The sequence below is a fragment of the Pygocentrus nattereri genome, chromosome 1 (genome assembly GCF_015220715.1).
Source record: "Pygocentrus nattereri isolate fPygNat1 chromosome 1, fPygNat1.pri, whole genome shotgun sequence".
Classification (NCBI taxonomy): Eukaryota; Metazoa; Chordata; class Actinopteri; order Characiformes; family Serrasalmidae; genus Pygocentrus; species Pygocentrus nattereri.
In genome coordinates this window covers 25,300,656-25,320,213 of record NC_051211.1, presented here as the reverse complement: position 1 = coordinate 25,320,213, position 19,558 = coordinate 25,300,656, and the positions used below count along the sequence as shown (strand labels likewise).

General features: G+C 39.5%; 1 protein-coding gene across 2 annotated transcripts in view; it reads left to right on the top strand.

Moving 5' to 3' along the window:
* The window catches only part of pvrl2l (PVR cell adhesion molecule related 2 like), a 185,688-nt gene extending 166,810 nt beyond the window's left edge, over positions 1-18,878 (top strand). The window contains exons 7-10 of one of the 2 annotated variants that reach the window (XM_017708498.2): positions 5,115-5,250; positions 5,469-5,526; positions 10,397-10,498; positions 14,802-18,878. In XM_017708498.2, coding sequence (XP_017563987.1) covers positions 5,115-5,250; positions 5,469-5,526; positions 10,397-10,498; positions 14,802-15,017 — 512 coding nt within the window. In that variant the 3' untranslated portion in view covers positions 15,018-18,878. The remainder of the gene's footprint in view (positions 1-5,114; positions 5,251-5,468; positions 5,527-10,396; positions 10,499-14,801) is intronic. The other variant, XM_037538484.1, reaches the window with a different exon arrangement.
* The last annotated feature ends 680 nt before the right edge of the window (positions 18,879-19,558 follow it).

Below are 19,558 nucleotides of genomic sequence, written 5' to 3'. Positions count from 1 at the left end.
GGAAAGTTGGAGAATTACTTAAGTAAAATAACTTAGCTGAATAACAGTGACTGGCTAAACTGTACCTGATTCTCCTCTGTCAGTTCCTTCAAGTAGGTAGATGTTTTGGCACCCAACAAATATTACATTTTATTTTCTTTTTCACTTTATCTAAAGTAAAATACAGCTCCACCTCAGTGTGTAAGCTGTGAAAGACTGTATTGTTCTTCATACTGTCTGTATAGCATATCATGTTAACGCAGGTGCAGGCAGACTTGTGTGTCACTGGAATTATGTCCAGCTTTGGAGCTTTGGGCTCTCAATTTCCAAATGCCTGGAATCAAAGAACAGATTCCCTTTGGGATCGATAAGCCCCGCTATTTTGTGAAAGTAATGGTTATACACAGAACCAAAGTTCTTCGAAAAGTTGATGATCATTTTTTTTTCTGTCTTCTGCATCAGTTATTAGAATTGCATACATAGAAATTGGTTGTGTGTATATATATATATATATATATATATATATATATATATATATATATATACATTCTGTGTACCCACTGCTAATTTACCTGTCCAAGTGTGCAAACACAGCTTATGTAATATCCATAGAAAGGTACTTCCAATCAAATGGGGGGTTGTGGAGCAATGGAACTGTGCACCCTGGAGTGATGGAGTTCAATCAGATACCTTTGGGAATGAGTTGGAGTGAAGTTTGTGATCCAGAACTAATCATCTAACATCAGTTCCCGTTACCACGTTCATTCTTACTCAGTCAGTCTGAAAATTTAGCTTGCTAACTTGCTATACTTGCCATGAGATACAGTAATTGCTATGCTTGCTGTGTGATATACTCCTAGCTATCTGCTATCTCAGTATCCTGCTCTATCAGTTTCTGGTTGCTGCCCTACCACAAAAACTGTAACGCTGTTGTCTGTGTGTGTAAAGTTAAATGCCAGTTAGTTTTAACCTGTTACGTTTTTATCAGGATAAAATTATGTCAGGTGCGTAAAAAAGTTGCTATTTTGCAAATACTGTTGCTATATTCTTTAGATGTGTTAGGGCTCTCGTTATACCAAAAAACAAATACAGCAAAAGCTAGATGGCATCTGTATAGAGTCCTTAATGAATGGGGGTGAAAGCTAAAAACAAACAAATGTTTCTAGACATATACAGTGGGTTGCAAAAGTATTCAGCCCCCTTGAACTTTTCAACCTTTTGCCACATTTCAGGCTTCAAACATAAAGATATGAAATTGTAATTTTTTGTGAAGAATCAACAACAAGTGGGACACAATTGTGAAGTGGAACGAAATTTATTGGATATTTTAAACTTTTTTTAGAAATAAAAAACTGAAAAGTGGGGCGTGCAATATTATTCGGCCCCTTTACTTTCAGTGCAGCAAACTCACTCCAGAAGTTCAGTGAGGATCTCTGAATGATCCAATGTTGACCTAAATGACTGATGATGATAAATAGAATCCACCTGTGTGTAATCAAGTCTCCGTATAAATGCACCTGCTCTGTGATAGTCTCAGAGTTCTGTTTAAAGCGCAGAGAGCATCATGAAGACCAAGGAACACACCAGGCAGGTCCGAGATACTGTTGTGGAGAGGTTTAAAGCCGGATTTGGATAGAAAAAGATTTCCCAAGCTTTAAACATCTCAAGGAGCACTGTGCAAGCGATCATATTGAAATGGAAGGAGCATCAGACCACTGCAAATCTACCAAGACCCGGCCGTCCCTCTAAACTTTCAGCTCAAACAAGGAGAAGACTGATCATAGATGCAGCCAAGAGGCCCATGATCACTCTGGATGAACTGCAGAGATCTACAGCTGAGGTGGGAGACTTTGTCCATAGGACAACGATCAGTGGTACACTGCACAAATCTGGGCTTTATGGAAGAGTGGCAAGAAAAAGCCATTTCTCAAAGATATCCATAAAAAGTCTCATTTAATGTTTGCCACAAGCCACCTGGGAGACACACCAAACATGTGGAAGAAGGTGCTCTGGTCAGATGAAACCAAAATCGAACTTATGTTTGGCGTAAAAGCAATACAGCTCATCACCCTGAACACACCATCCCCACTGTCAAACATGGTGGTGGCAGCATCATGGTTTGGGCCTGCTTTTCTTCAGCAGGGACAGGGAAGATGGTTAATATTGATGGGAAGATGGATGGAGCCAAATACAGGACCATTCTGGAAGAAAACCTGTTGGAGTCTGCAAAAGACCTGAGACTGGGACGGAGATTTATCTTCCAACAAGACAATGATCCAAAACATAAAGCAACATCTACAATGGAATGGTTCACAAATAAACGTATCCAGGTGTTAGAATGGCCAAGTCAAAGTCCAGACCTGAATCCAATCGAGAATCTGTGGAAAGAGCTGAAAACTGCTGTTCACAAACGCTCTCCATCCAACTTCACTGAGCTCGAGCTGTTTTGCAAGGAAGAATGGGCAAAAATTTCAGTCTCTCGATGTGCAAGACTGACAGAGACGTACCCCAAGCCACTTGCAGCTGTAATCACAGCAAAAGGTGGCGCTACAAAGTATTAAAGCAAGGGGGCTGAATAATATTGCACGCCCCACTTTTCAGTTTTTTATTTCTAAAAAAAGTTTAAAATATCCAACAAATTTCGTTCCACTTCACGATTGTGTCCCACTTGTTGTTGACTCTTCACAAAAAATGTCAATTTCATATCTTTATGTTTGAAGCCTGAAATGTGGCAAAAGGTTGAAAAGTTCAAGGGGGCTGAATACTTTTGCAACCCACTGTATGTTGGAACTTTCTTTAAATTTTGGAAAGCAGGAGAATGTTTTTCATGTAAAAAATCAAAGACAGGCTCGAAGGGCTTAAAGGGGGAAAAAGAGCAACCTGTAAGTAAGATAAACACTCCTATCAAGAGGGACAGTGTCATCTTGTTTCAGAAGGAAGCAATGGAAGGGAGCAGCCAGATTTCTATCCTGAGATGGGTTTAAATCATGCTCTCTAGCACAAACGCTTGTAATGTTATCCAGTACGCTACTAAATCATTAAAATACAGTGGCATTGGTTTACAGCAGTCAGATTTCTGTTCTTAATCATTTCAAAAACAAGGTTTAGGTAGTCATTAACACCCTGTTGTTGACCCAAACTGACCCATGAACTCTCTTTCCGGAGTACGACTGACCCTTGTCTTGCTGGAACTTGGTCATTATACATGTCGACTAAGAGGGCATTTGCACAGTCTGAGGACAACTGGGCAGGTGTTCATGCACCTCATGGCATCTATTTTTTCACATGCCTGCTGGAAGATATTGTTGAGTGTCAGTACTCATCACCAGAAATTCTCTAGTTCTGGCACAGTGTTTCACAAATTCCAGTGCTGGAGCCCCTCATACTCTGCTCTAGCATACCTCATAAGTCATTAGTCTTAATCATCAGCCCCTGATCAGCAGTGTTAGGTCTGAGACAATGCAAGTCTGTGCAATAAAGAAAGGCTTTTAGGACTGGAGTTGGGAAATACTGTCAAAAAATGGAGCTAGAGTGTGATGGTGTGAGTAGCAGGCAGAACCAGAGAGGAAAAGCGAGACTGTTCTGAATTGCAGTGCATCACATACGTTGTGTGTTTAGGCTGGGATTTGTGTGCTGTGATTTCCTGCTTAAGCTCTCTCAACAATGAAAATGATCAATCTCTCTCTCTTCTCTCCCTTCTCTCTCTTCTCCCTCTCTCTCTCTCTCAATATCTGTCTTCTGCATTGTCTTTCTCTTTGTCTCAAAATCTATTTCTCTCAAATTGTTTTTATCTAGTGGAAGCTCATCATTTATTCATCAGGACAACTTCACTATCACTGGCGAACATCAATAGCAAATGCTTTCAGTTAAACTCTGATATCCATGCTGCTGTAGTGCAAGTGCCCTGGGAAAGAAATGCATGTGGAAGGATGGGGAAGAATGGGTGGCTCGTCAACTAGACAAAAACCGACAAACATCCAAACAGACACAATGAAAATGACATGGCTGCAGTCCAGACATTGTGTTCTTCCGCTCATCTTTCTCTTGCTTACTCCCTTCTCCACAACAGACATGAATTATTGACAGTTAGCAGCTTGTGATTTTGTTGAAAGGGTGTGAGTGGAGATGAGTTTTAACTAGGTTGTGCTAGACAATCTAGATGTATAGAACGTTTATATGCATGTCCAACAGAATGTGATTTGTTCTGAACAACCACCTTGATTAGTCCTTTTTTTTTTTGGCTGCCAGCCCAACCTTGTGCAGATTTTACAAACACATTATGTTTGCGTGTGTGTACATACTGTGTGATTAGGCTGTCAGCACTGAGGTGATTTACAGACATTATACTAAGCTTCAGTTTGAAAACAGAGCGCCACCTTAAGCTGATGAATGTTGTCACATGGAAAAGTCCCACTTTCAGTAGCCACAGCTTCCCCTGTGATCAGTGCTGGTATTACATTATGTATCTTGCAATGAACTAATATAGAATCCCCTTCTCTTGGTCTTGTTTACTCTCTTCCTTTGTCTCTCTCTCTTTCTTTCTCTCTCTCTCTATCGCTTGCTTTAGCTGTCAAGTTTTTATTTTTTCCCCTTGCATTTCAAGGGTACTTTGTTAGTGTGACAGTGTTTCAGTATAAGCATTCAAAGCTCTATCTGTCTGCTTGCCTCTCTCTCTCTCTCTCTCTCTCTCTCTCTCTAATCAGTCTATGTGAAAGCAGCAGGGAGGATAATTTTAGCTTGCTCACCCCAACAGCAAGTCTGAGCACACTTTGCCTGTGAATCCTGCATCTTGCAAACTGTGAAAGAAAAAATAAATATATAAACTAAAAATAAAAAAATACAGTCTCCCAATGTGCTTTAAATGTCTTACTGGTCTTACTGTGCTAGCCCAGATAAAAGAGTAGATGATGTACTAAACTACTTTTTTAAACTGGAACTGAGATGCAAAATTTATAATACAAACATCTTCAGTGCTTAATGTCTCATCATTGCTCTGTGTCAATGCAGACAGACGTGAGTCAAGTCAAAGAAATCACTCAGTGACATAAACGTGCATAAATAGTCATTTTTTAAGTAAATATATTATTCCTGCTCAAGTGCTGGGTTAACTCGCCCCTGTGTAATCTTTCTTGTAGCAAAGGGTAAACAACCCCAGGGAGCACTGACGGGGGGCGTCGTCGGTGGCATCATCGGCGCTGTGGTCATTCTATGTCTGATCGGAGCTGGGGTGGCTATGTATCGCAAATGGTTGCAGAGCGCTGAAAATGGAGAGTGAGTGTGAACACACATCCAGTCTATACACCTTCTAAACATAATTTTCTTTCTCACATCACCATTTCTGTGAAGTGTTTTCTCTCCCTCTCTCATCTTGAACCTCCAGTCTATTTTTGTCTTATCCTTTTTCCATGCATTCTAATTTGCACCTCCGCAATATGGCAATGAAGCATAATGACAACTAACCCATCCCCTCGTATTTCTTATGCAATCAGTGGGCCACCCAAGCACAAGCCGCCTCCCCCTGTGAAGACTGGCAGCTCGACTGAGATGGTAAGCCAACACTTCTGCTGTCAGTCATCTTTGAAAGACTTGTTATTTTCATTTGCCATTTTCTTAGTCTGCATTTTCATAATGTTACATGTTCTACATGCTTCATTTTGATATGGAGCTAAGTTGTACTTAATTGTTCTAATACTGGCTGTATTTGCTTAATATTCAGTTATAATTGCAAAAGAACCTTTTCAAGAACCTGAGATCTCAAATAAACACTAACTCATCTGTTCTAAGAAGTGGCTTCAGATTGATGTATGTACGAGAGCTCTGTTCTGACTGGCTGCCTGTATTATGCATTATTCAGATAGGAATCTGGGTTAAAATGCTTCTTATAACTACAATGTGAACAGGCAGGCCAACCGCTCTAAGCTGAACATGTGTAGATATATACGTAAATGTGTTTCTTTTCATGACTTCACAAAAACTGCCTTTTTGGAGATTAGTTTTCATATATGTTTACATACCACATCAAACTCTGTTGTTTAGGAAATCTGAGGAAAAAGATTTTTTTCTCTTGATATGAGCCCTTCAAAGGAACTCCACATTTTTTTTTACCTATTTATACATATACATTATACATACATTATACATCATATTGGCAGTTATGCTAAGAGAAAGCATGTTAAACTAGGGGAATAGTTCTGATGAATCCAAGCTTCATGAGTTTGCCAAAAATGTCAGAATCCCCTCCAGTTTCACAGTTGAATGGAGCAAATCTGATTGGTTGCATGCACCACACATTCTGTCTTGTCATGACTCTGTGATTATTTGATTTGGTACCAGACAGTGACTGGCATTTGAAGCAGGTTTCCAATTTTCCATATACTGTGCAGTTTTGATTTTTGTCCAAACAATATAGTTGCCATAAATATGCATAGAAATTGAGTTGGGGGATAAGTTGCATTTGCACAGCTAACCATGGGCTTTGGGGGCAAAAAGGCATAGGATTGATTGCTGTGAAATGAGAAAACAGTGTCCTAATTGCATGTATATGTGCTCATACCTTCAGTGTATATGTGCATGTGTGTGAGTTGAGTAGTAGAGCACAAGAGCAATTGTGTTATCACAACTGACATCATAACTGTTGTTCAGTGATCTCAGACACAAGATTGAGACATTGCAGGCAGGAAGTTATTTGCAATTATTTGAGTGATCTCTTTGAGTGAACTCTTGCTTTCATACAACCTTCTTTCAAGTCAAAAAATACCAAAGCAAAGAAGCCAAAATATCATTTCAAATAAATTGTTACTGTCATAGCAAAAACATGGTGAAAATGTTCCAAACTTATTGTAGAGCTTGCGCTGTTATTGTAGAGCTAGCAGTGTGTAGTTCCGAGACAAAAAAATAGTTGTAAGCAAATGTTTTAACAACTCAAATTACTATTTTTTCTGAAAATAAGTTAACAGGTCATCAGGGAACAAACTTGTAAAAGTTGTGAAAGTAATGTACAGTATCTCTCAAAATTGAGTACACCCTCACATTTCTGCAAACATTTTATTATATCTTTTCATGAAACAAAACTATAGACATGAAACCTGGATATAAAAGTATCCAAAGTAGTCATTGTACAGCTTGTATAGCAGTACAGATGTACTGTCCTCTGAAAATAACACACAGTCATTAATGTCTAAATAGCTGGAAACACAAGTGAGTACACCTCACGGTGAACTTGTCCACATTGTGCCCAGTTGTGTCATGTGACTCGTTAGAGTTACAAGGTTCCAGGTTTGAATGAGGAGCCAGGGCTGTTAAATTTGGTGTTTGGGTATTGACGGGATAGGATGTGAGAAATAGAATTGTTGCTCTCCACAAAGACGGCCTAGGCTATAAGAAGATTGCTAACACCCTAAAACTGAGCTATAGCATGGAAGCCAAGGTCATACAGTGGTTTTCCAGGACAGGTTCCAGTCGGAACAGGCCTTGTTACAGAAGTCCAAGAATACAAGAAGTCCACGTATTGAGCGTCACATCCAGAGGTTGGCTTAAAAAAATAGATGCATGAGTGCTGCCAGCATTGCTGCAGAGGTTGTAGAAGTGAGAGGTCAGCCTGTCAGTGCTCAGACCATATGCCACACAATGCATTAAGTAGGTCTGCATGGCCATCGTCCCAGAAGGAAGCCTCTTCTGAAGCTGATGCACAAGAAAGCCCATAAACAGTTTGCTGAAGACAAGTAGTCCAAGAACATGGATTATGGAAACCATGTTCTGTGGTCTGACGAGACCAAGATAAACTTGTTTGGCTCAGATGGTGTCCAGCATGTGTGGTGGTCCCCTGGTGAGGAGTACTGAGACAGTTGTCTCTTGCCTGCTGTCAAGCATGGTGGTGGAAGCATCATGGTCTGGAGCTGCATGAGTGCTGCCAGCACTGGGGAGCTGCGGTTCATTGAGGGAAACATGAATTCCAACATGTACTGTGACATTCTGAAGCAGAGCATGATCCCCTCCCTTCGGAAAATGCCCTCCATGGCAGTTTTCCAACTCGATAACGACCCCAAACACAACTCCAAGATGACAACTGTCTTGCTGAAGGTAAAAATGATGGACTGCCCAAGTATGTCTCCAGACCTGAACCCAATTGAGCACCTGTGGGGCATCCTCAAGCAGAAGGAGGAGGAGTGCAAGGTGTATAACATCCACCAGCTCCGTGATGTCATCAGGATTTCAGTAGCAACCTGTGCAGCTCTGTTGAATTCCATTCCCAAGAGGGTTAAGGCAGTGCTGGATAATAATGGTGGTCACACGAAATATTGACACTTTGAGCACAATTTGGACATGTTCACTGTGAGGTGTGCTCACTTGTGTTGCCAGTTATTTAAACATTAATGGCTGTGTGCTGGCTTATGTTCAGAGGACAGTAAATGTGTACTGCTATACAAGCTGTACACTGACTACTTTAAGTTATATCCAAGTTTCATTATAATATATATATATATACCGCTCAAAAAATAAAGGGAACACTTAAACAACACAATATAACTCCAAGTAAATCAAACTTCTGTGAAACCAAACTGTCCACTTAGGAAGCAACACTGATTGACAGTCAATTTCTCATGCTGTTGTGCAAATGGAATAGACAACAGGTGGAAATTACTGGCAATTAGCAAGACACACTCAATAAAGGAGTGGTTCTGCAGGTGGGACCACAGACCATTTCTCAGTACCGATGCTTTCTGGCTGATGTTTTGGTCACTTTTGAATGTTGGTGGTGCTTTCACACTCGTGGTAGCATGAGACGGACTCTACAACCCACACAAGTGGCTCAGGTAGTGCAGCTCAGGATGGCACATCAATGCGAGCTGTGGCAAGAAGGTTTGCTGTGTCTGTCAGCGTAGTGTCCAGAGGCTGGAGGCGCTACCAGGAGACAGGTCAGTACACCAGGAGACGTGGAGGAGGCCGTAGGAGGGCAACAACCCAGCAGCAGGACCGCTACCTCCACATTTGTGCAAGGAGGAACAGGAGGAGCGCTGCCAGAGCCCTGCAAAATGACCTCCAGCAGGCCACAAATGTGCATGTGTCTACACAAACGGTTAGAAACCGACTCCATGAGGATGGTATGAGGGCCCGACGTCCACAGATGGGGGTTGTGCTCACAGCCCAACACTGTGCAGGACGCTTGGCATTTGCCAGAGAACACCAGGATTGGCAAATTCGCCACTGGCGTCCTGTGCTCTTCACAGATGAAAGCAGGTTCACACTGAGCACATGTGACAGACGTGACAGAGTCTGGAGACGCCGTGGAGAGCAATCTGCTGCCGCAAACATCCTTCAGCATGACCGGTTTGGCAGTGGGTCAGTAATGGTGTGGGGTGGCATTTCTTTGGAGGGCAGCACAGCCTTCCATGTGCTCGCCAGAGGTGCCATTTGGTACCGAGATGAGATCCTCAGACCCCTTGTGAGACCATATGCTGGTGCGGTTGGCCTTGGGTTCCTCCTAATGCAGGACAATGCTAGACCTCATGTGGCTGGAGTGTGTCAGCAGTTCCTGCAAGATGAAAGCATTGAAGCTATGGACTGGCCCTCCCGTTCCCCAGACCTGAATCCGATTGAGCACATCTGGGACATCATGTCTCGCTCCATCCACCAACAGACCACAGACTGTCCAGGAGTCCAGGATGCTGTAGTCCAGGTCTGGGAGGAGATTCCTCAGGAGACCATCCGCCACCTCATCAGGAGCATGCCCAGGCGTTGTAGGGAGGTCATACAGGCACGTGGAGGCCACACACAATACTGAGCCTCATTTTGACTTGTTTTAAGGACATTACATCAAAGTTGGATCAGCCTGTAGTGTGTTTTTCCACTTTAATTTTGTGTGTGACTCCAAATCCAGGCCTCCATTGGTTAAGAAATTTGATGTGATTTTGTTGTCAGCATATTCAACTTTGTACAGAACAAAGTATCCAATGAGAATATTTCATTCATTCAGATCTAGGATGTGTTACTTGAGTGTTCCCTTTATTTTTTGGAGCAGTATATATATATATATATATATATATATATATATATATATATATATATATAATAAGATAGAATAAAATATTTGCAGAAATGTGAGGGGTGTACTCACTTTTGTGAGATACTGTATATGTGACTGTTAAACTAGTTACCAAGTCTGAAGAGTTGTTATTTACGTTGCTGTTTATGTGAAGAGTAGCTGAAATGATCATCCCCTGGTGTTTCTTAGTTCTACAGCTAGGCATCGAGCACATTGCTACAGTACTGTAAGAGTTAGCAGGCTGCTAATAAAGCACGTTTCCCTGCATGCTTCCTGGTGCTGCCTTTTCATTGCCAAATTAACAGTAATGAACGATTGGGTTTAGTCATTTGTCTGTGTATTTGTGACGTTTTGTGTGTATGTATGTGTGTACAGTTGCATAAGCCAAAGGACCAGACCATGACAGTCACAGAAACTCAGCCCTTGAGCAACTACGCACCAAGCTACTATGAGACTACGGCTGCTGAACCAGTCACGGTACGAACATGATTTCACTCTCCGTAGGTCTTCCTTCTGACCGTGCTCTAAATCACATGCTGGTCTTCACTTCTGAGGGAACATTCTGCACACTCTGTGGAAAGTTGCCTTTCAAAAACCAAAGTGATGTGGTATGTCAGAGCAGCTTGTTCAGGCATTATGGGCTTTTAGCATGAAAAATGAATTTCATTCCCTGCATGCTAGCGTGATGTTAGAGTAAAAGCATCTGCTGAAAATGATGCAAAGCCTTTCTTAGTTCAGGGCTTGAAATTACGTGGTAATATCCAACTGGCTTACAACCCCTGCTTGGACTTGGATGCCACTGTTCGCAGCTTGGTTGGCTGCAAACACTTTCTAACTAGCAATTACCACAACTGTGCAATAACAGACAAAATACTACCAACATCTGCAGATGGCTTAATACATTATATTTATTTGTTATTGTTGTTCTGAATACTGCAAATTTGAAGAGAATGTTTACACACAGTATGCTGCTTAATTTCATGCTGCTGTTCTCTGGGGTGGTTAAAGCCGCCACAGGCCACAATTATGCATTTACCATATGTATATAAAAATATCATTTCTTAAAAGCATGTGTTTTTCAAAGCAGCACAAGTTCAGTTCAAGACCTTGAGATTAGAGCTATTACATCATTTTGCTATAATGAATGCTTATCCATTAGAGCTCATGTCCATCAAAGGTAATGAACAAATTAACACCTGTAAATGAGGGTTTTTTTTCTACATTTCTTTCTTTTTTCTTCCTTCTGAACGTCTGAAGCGCAGGACCACAAAGTACAGAAGTGCTTTTTCTTTTAAAACTGAGGTAGATAAAACAGTTAGCATCTGCTAGTATGGTTAATGATGCACCATATCATGTCAGCTTCAATTAGCATGCAGTCTATTGCTTGTTGATAAGTTGGGGAGTGTGGGGTAACCTAACACATTTTGTTTTTTGCTAAATCATTTTGAATATATTTGTGCAAAAATCACATTTTTAATATATTAGAAATCTGTACATCTGTGCTATAAACATTATTTTTTTTCCTGCACCCAGTGTTTTGGAGCAGTGCAGCAAAAAGTAAAGTGAGTAAAAATGTTACAGCCAGTTTCATAGGAATAGTTAAGAGACATTCATTTTTGACCACAAAGTAGACCAACAAATATTAGCATGGTAAAGCTGAAATATCTTTCTTTTGCATGATATCTATAGTACATTGGTGATAAATGGGGACATCGGCCTCTCTTTTGATTATTATGGCAGGCTTAGTTGAAATATTGTGTTAAAACTAACCCTAACTAAAAAAGTCCTGTATTACAGCCACCAGGTGGGTAATTAAAAAGGTATAAGGGTGAATTATGTCCAAATTATAACACGTTTTGTTGACTTGAGCTAAAAAAATATTACATTTGTTCTTTAAATTTTTGGTTCCCAATTTCTTTTTATTTGCAGAGTTTAACATATTGAGAAACATGGCCCATTGTATATTTTATGCAAATTCCACAAGTAAGCAGCAAATATGCATTAAAATGTGTTCTCTGTAGAGGATGTGGACTTCTTTTCACTTAAGAAATCACCAAAATACGTCATTTGAGCACCCAAAAGTTGCATATGACTATGCACATAACTGATTTTACAAACTTCAGAGAAGACACTAAATGGTCCCTAATGTGGTGAGCAGCTTACATGCTCCCACTAAAAGTAAAGACTAATGACTCAGAGTAATGTATGATGCACTGCGCTAACACTGCCAAAGGCTTTTTATGAGGATTAATATGATGAGCTGGTTATTTCATCTCCCATGATAACCGTAAAGCCAATTACTACAATAGTGAGTGTGTGTATGGCAGCCACACACCCACAGGCCCTCAGGGGACTCTGCAGGTGATGCAAAGATTGAAGGGTTTCATTCTATCTTTGTCCATCTAGGCTTTATAGTTGTCGCCTTAAAGCACTTCGTTTAAAATGAATGGATTTCATTTCCAATTCTTAGCTGAGGAATTACAAGCTGAGAAGCTGATTGCAGGTACATGCGGTCATGCAATGCTTAAAAATGGCCATTCTGTTTGCACCAGGCACATGGCTCTCAGGTCCAGCCTGACTTGCGGCCAGATGTGAATAAATGTCTACAATAGAAAATCTGAGCCTTTAATGGATTGAGGAAAATGTCTGGACTCATGCAAGTTCATTCTCACACAGCCAGATTTGAATGATGTCATTATCCATGAATTCCCAGCTAGCACAGCAAGATTGCACATTTAAAAATATGTTTAAAAGTCACAATTAGAAAGATTCTCAAGACTCTGGCGGTACGGAGGTCTTTCAGCCAGTTTGAAATAGGAGATGAAAAAAGCAGTCACCACTTACTCAGGCATGTCATTATATGCATTTAAATGCTAACAGTCAGTTGGCAGTTTTTTGGAAACCTTTTTTTTACAAGCATATTTCTATTGTAGCTTTTAAACAGCATGGATTCTTATGGCCATCGATTCTACAAGATAGAAAGTGTTGCACAGTTACTGCAAAATGCATTGCTGCACAGTCTTGCTGTGAACAGCATGTTCCACCTCAAATCAAAGATGCTAAACAGGGTTGAAATCTGCAGACTGAGTTGGAGCCATGTTCCTTGAACTATTCAGTGACAATGCATGCCTAGTGATATGCAGTATCACAATGGAGGTATTCATTCAAGTGTATATAAACTGGAGCTATGAAATGAGCTTGAACCTGGACTCAGCAATGTCATTGAGATATTCTTCAGTGAAGTGAACTTCAAATGTGCTAATGTGCCAGGAAAGCATTCCCTACATAGTGACACTGCCACCATTGGCCTGTACTGTTGACATCAAACATGATGACCCTGCAGTCTTGCAATAAATTCTTATCTTTGATGAAGCATCTTAGTCAGGTGTGCCTTGGCATAAATTCAGTCTGGAGCTGTACTGGAGGGATGGAGGAAATCTTCCAAAAGATATTCCCTTTTTGGTGTTTTGAGGTCTGATGACTGCAAAGGCCATAGCATATGAGATACATTATTTTCGTACTTAACCATTCAGTAACCCCCTCGTGCCCCGTGGATGGGGGCATTGTCATGTTGGAAGAGACCACACCCATCAAAATAGAAATGTTTCATCATACGATAAACCATGCCAGCAAAATACCGAGCATAACTGAGCCACCAGAACCCATCATTGTAGGGGTCAAGCATTCAAGCTTTGCAAGCACTCGCCCACTTTTAGAGAATATGGTGAAGGATGACTCTCCCGACCATATTACTTTCTCCACATCTCTGTAGACCAGCATCAGTTGTTTTTGTGCATGTGCATTTACCGTTGTAATAAGGGGTTTATACGCTGCAATGCTATGACATCCTTCTTTAGATGATATGTGGACAGACTTCAGGCTCCTGAGGAAAATCTGCTTTTCTATTTTTTCCTTAATTTCACACTAAAGGATGAAGTCGTTGGCTTTTGACCACAATTTCCAACCCTATTTACTGATGTGTTTTCCATAGATCCAAATGTAGATAACACTTCGGTCACCTTCCGATTGAAACACTAGACTGAGCATGGGATATTAATAGCGTAATTGTATCATGCAGTATATCTGCACTCGTTAGGTTTCTCCATTCATTTATTGAGGTGTTTCCTTCAATTTGTCAGACATCTATAGATTCACCAAGGAAACCCTTTTCCACTCCTCAACTGCCTAGTTTTCATGCTTTTATGCCTACTGGAGTTCTTGCTTTTCACTGTCTTCAGCACATGATATGATCCTTAACTGCTGTAGGCTGTAGACAAAATATGATATGATAACCTTCAGAGCACTGTTGCATACATATGTAATTTGCTTGCATAATTCTTAGCTGATCTTCTTTGACCCTTCTGATCCACAAGCTGTTTTTGTCCACAAGGTTGCTGATCACTAGTACTTTGCAGCTTTCTACAGTTCCTGGAAAAAAAAAAACTTGGTGACCGCCTTTTGGGAGATGCTAAAACTGGCACACCAAGTGCCATTTGTATATATATATATATATATATATATATATATATATATATATATATATATATATATATATCTTTCTGAGTCTGTTACTGGATGTGATGTTAATACGTAAAGACGTGGTCCGTCTAACTTTTACATTGTTATTTTAGGTTTTACAGGGTGACTCTTACACAGCGCAGCTTTAATTTATGATTTTCCTAGTAAACTGGCAACTCAGTGCATGTTTAAACATAACATGTTAGCATAAATAAGTGAGGGTTCTGCCCACTTAACTAATAACCAAGTTTGTTTTTTTTAGGATCTTGATGATGAAAACCTCAGCAGCCCTGCAAATGGTGGTGCCCCCTCTGCTTGGGAGGGCTCAGGGCACCCTCCTGGGATGGATGAAACTGCCAGTGATGCACTTCCCCCATATGAGCCCTCAAACCATGACAACGTGGAAGCCAACCACGAGCCTGCAGCTGCTAACATAGCCCGTGGGGAGAGTTTTGTGTCTGCGCCAATGTTGGTCTAGAGATGCAGGCCGTGCCAACAAGCGCACTGCCACCCTCCTGTCCAACCTCAGCTGGAACTAAGAAAAAGGTAGCCTGCCACAGCTTGGGCACCTACAGAAACCACCCAGCCTAAATATATGGTAAATTAAATTCTTATTATACATGGTTGATGTCGTATTGCCAATTTTCATGATTTGCAGATGGTCCGTCTATAACATGTCTGGAGCACTGTTAGACTGTAGTCAGTTGATACTGATCCAGTGCAAACGCTTATGCAATGGCTGATTAAGATCAGTCAGTTTGTTGGGGAAAATTTTGCAGTGAGAATTGGTAATGCTTTCATTTTGAGGTATTGTGTTATGTTCTAGGCTTGTGTTAAAGATAAAAACATGGACAAAATGTTTGTTGGCCACTTTGACTCATTAGATCGATGAATTCCAAGTTCAAAATACAAGAATTAACTTTTATTCTGCCAAATTACACTCTGTTACGTTAGAAGGTCGTATTCCATAACAATTTTCTTTTGCAACCATGCAGTGCAATGCACATTTAACTGTTGATATCACTTGCCTTTGCCTGTGTTTTCAACTTCAGTGATTTTAAAGAAACTGTCTTGTAGTATATGCAATGTATTTCACATATGGCAAAAATAATGTATTTTTATATTTTGTATTTGACCTTTTTCATTTGCAAGGTGACTAACATTCTTTTCATTTTTTTTTCTCCCTAAGTTCTTAAACTCTTTAAATCTGAAAAGTACCAAAAGAGAACTGTAAATAATATTCTGAAATAATATATATTGTTAGTCAAATGTGTGCTCGGAAAAAATAACATCAGTGGGATTTGAAATGAAATTGTACATTTTTGACAACTTATTTTAACAGGTATTATTATCGTTGTATGCCAGTATTTAAAATATAAACTGTGAGGATCTTCTTCTGTGTAGTCTGCATGGCATGACTGGTGGATTTTCTAAACACAATGGGCACATGTCTTTTTGTTTTGTGTTTTTTTCTTTCATGATTCATTACATTCTTCATCTCTCAGGCCACATAAAGCACAATTTTGTAATATGAAACTGGGATGGGAGAGGATTTTAGTGATATCTGAACACAGTTCTCGATAAGCCTAATTGGAATGCACTGATTGGTTAGTAGTATGGTTTGGTCACATTGTAGGTTGCAGTGTAGCGTCTGGTTTTACTGGTGGCGGTGCTCACAAATTCTCTTCATATTTATGGTCTTGAAAGTTAAAATTGCTGATAATGTGCAGAGACCATGTCCGTTCCATTAGGATGCCAGCAGTGCAGTAACTTGGGTTGGTCATGCTGCTACTGACCTATGTGACCTCTTCCTTACTTTTTCAGAGAAGCTTGCCTTTGAGTCTGTATCAGTCTGTGTTCTCAGTAGATCTACAAGTGTTTGAAGACATCAGAGTGTTTGTGCCAAAGAGCTATAAACCAACAGCCTGATTTCTCATCCTATTTTGCTCTGCTCATTCACATATTCTTTATGACGCCAGCTGGACTTGTTTTCCTTTTGTCATGCAAACACAACACACATGTGGGCCATTACTTTTGGTTCTAGAAACAAATGAGCTGGACCATAGCCACTAAAACATGCTTGGAGCAGAGATGATTTGATTATTTGTAGCTGCAGTGCTCCACATTTCCTGATGTCAGCAGTTTCAAAGTGAAACTACAGACTTTGGATAAGGCTTCAGGCAGTTGAATCACAAAACCTGTATTAAAACAGTGGTGATCTAGACGTGAGCTACAATGGGCCAAACTTGATATTAAGTGTAGTGTTTTGATAAAGAGTGATGGGGTCTTTTAAACATGCACATGTAAAATAAAGAGCACATTTTGAATATTTTATTATAGATAGATAGATAGATAGATAGATAGATAGATAGATAGATAGATAGATAGATAGATAGATAGATAGATAGATGTACAATTTGCTTATAATAGAGGTAGTAACTATTCTTAATTCTTCATTAAAACTGATTCCATTTACTGCCTGATCCTGTGCCCTCTTGGACATGGAAGCATATGGACAGTTTATGCAGATGATCACTGCAATATTTTGCTTGAAATACGACAATCATTACCTTTTTTTCTCCTTTTTGCACTGTATTGTCGTCTTTGTTTCTTTAAAAAAACAGGAATGAATGTCTGCATGCTGCATGGAATTCTGGGTAGCCAACATTATTCTCATGTGCAACATAGCTGTGACTTCACAGTTGTATAGGTCATTCACTAAAAACTGAGTATGGGGTAATCAGTGTATTGCCATAATTTCTTTAGAAGCGACATGATGTTTGTGCAAACCTTTTGATGCGTAAAGTCCCGACATATTATACACCTGGGAATCCTCAGGGCCTTCTAGACCTTCAGAGAAGACCTAATGATTTCCAGGATCTAAAAATACATTTCTATAATATTTAGGTAATTTCCTTTCATAGAATGTTCATATTTAAACACTGCAGGTACTGTAGTAATACACTTATTATTTCAGTGTTTAGTTGTTTTCGTCATAGAATTTATTGGTTATGCCTTCAGGAGCTCAACTGAGTGAACTATCAGCTTAATTAGCAGCTGACAGTGGAATCAACTAATCACATTTTGAATTTTGAAGAAAAAAATCATACTCTCGATTTTGAAGACCTTGATGCATCACAGATTGAGAATACGAGCCATAGGCTGACCAAACAGTTGTTGGAAAACTATATGCCAGGGCTGGAACAAGATAAAATATGTTATTGTATGTAAAAAAAAAACTGCAAGTAATACATGAGGGGTGTTAAAATGTCTATGTTTAATGTCGAATGACCAAAAAACTTTAATGTGCACCATCATAACTTATTACTTATATACCATTAGGCGCTAACAGACATTAGAAAAGTTGCAGAGGTCTTTTGTTTCTTTTTTTTAACAATTTTAACAATTATAATCTAAACTAAAGACATGCCTCTAACATTTCTCCACAATTATGCATACTGTCTAATTTTGGAAATGTTTGAAACTGAACATTTTGAAGATTGCACACCAGTTTTTGATGATCCTGTATCAGGATGGCTGTTAAAGCCCATGTCAATAACTAAACTGCCAAAAACATATTAGACATTCATTAGATTCCATTAGAAGGCTTTGTAGCACACACTCATTAATTAATGAGCCCATGATTAGGCCACAGTACTTTGCAGTTGAGCACAATCACAATCCAGAGCTGTTTCACTGTAGTAGAATCACATTGCTGGGATCCTTACACATTTATCACATATGCATTAATGGGTTCAGCTTAGACTTTGTTTTTGAATTATTATTAGCATAAGAGCATAGTCTTTTTTGACATTTTGAAATGAATTTGTGTTATTTGTATACCATGCATTATGTTTTTGCTTTTTTTGTCATTGTAAGAAAATAAAGACAATCATTATGATGTAAAAAAGGGATTTTTTCAGCTGCAGTTACTGCAAAATGTGCATAGCTACTGTATTTACTGTAAATTTGTGCTTTGTCAAAAGTTACCATGTCAAAAACAGGCTGTGATTGACTAAAAACAACTCCACTTGTCTGCCACCCCTTTAGCTTGTTCATCATTATTGCCAAGCCAAATGTGCCTTTGTTTCTTTATTTTTAGTTCTTTTAGTGATGCTTATGTTCTGCTCCTTTACAAATCTATTCACAAAAACACAGCTGACCACACAAACCACCACCATTCACTTGCTCCCTTTTCACTCACATCTTTTTTTTCTTGTTTTTTTTTTTGTGGGGTGGAGGGCTTAATTTGTCTGGAGGGCATTTATTTATACACATTATGAGAAACCTGTTCTATGTTTTATGGATCATTGTGATGTCAAATAAAATGTAAGCCACATTGTCTCTTTATTGTTTCTTTGGGAAAGTAAAATTGGGGCAAGGTAGAAATAGTTCAGTGCTAAAATGTGATTGCCTCCTGAAGTCCCTGATTTTTTTTCTCTGTTACTGGTTTGCTACAATTTCCTTATCATTATTGTGTCAAAAGGCATAGAACTGACTAAATTGTGTAGGCTCGTGCACCCAGCAGATTATAGTTCTGTGACTGCAAAGCTTTAAATGAGGTGAAGCAGAAACTGGAGAAAATAATCACAAATCTGCAGCCCCAAAGCATCAATGATCAGGCTTTTATGCATTTTTAAAAAAATCTTTATCATTTTTTTAGATAAACCAACCCTCTTTTTGGAATCATTTCTGGTAGATAAATGGTAATCAATATAATTTATTTTATTTTAACATTTTGCCCAGTTTCCTGAAGGTTGCCAAACATTCTAGAATTGACTGTATGTCCAAAACATATCCAGACATCCTTTGTATAGTGAATTAAGGTACTTCAAGGTGCACCCATTGTAGCTATGCTTTCTTGCATTGGCCTAATGCTAACCATGCTGCAGTAATAAGCCAAGCTTAAAATGCAAAAATCCTGAGATATAATGTTTTATATATGTTTAATTTCTTTTAAGGAAGAACCTTGGTGGTTATCGCTTCTGCAAGCACCCGTCACCCTGCATTCGTTAGCCC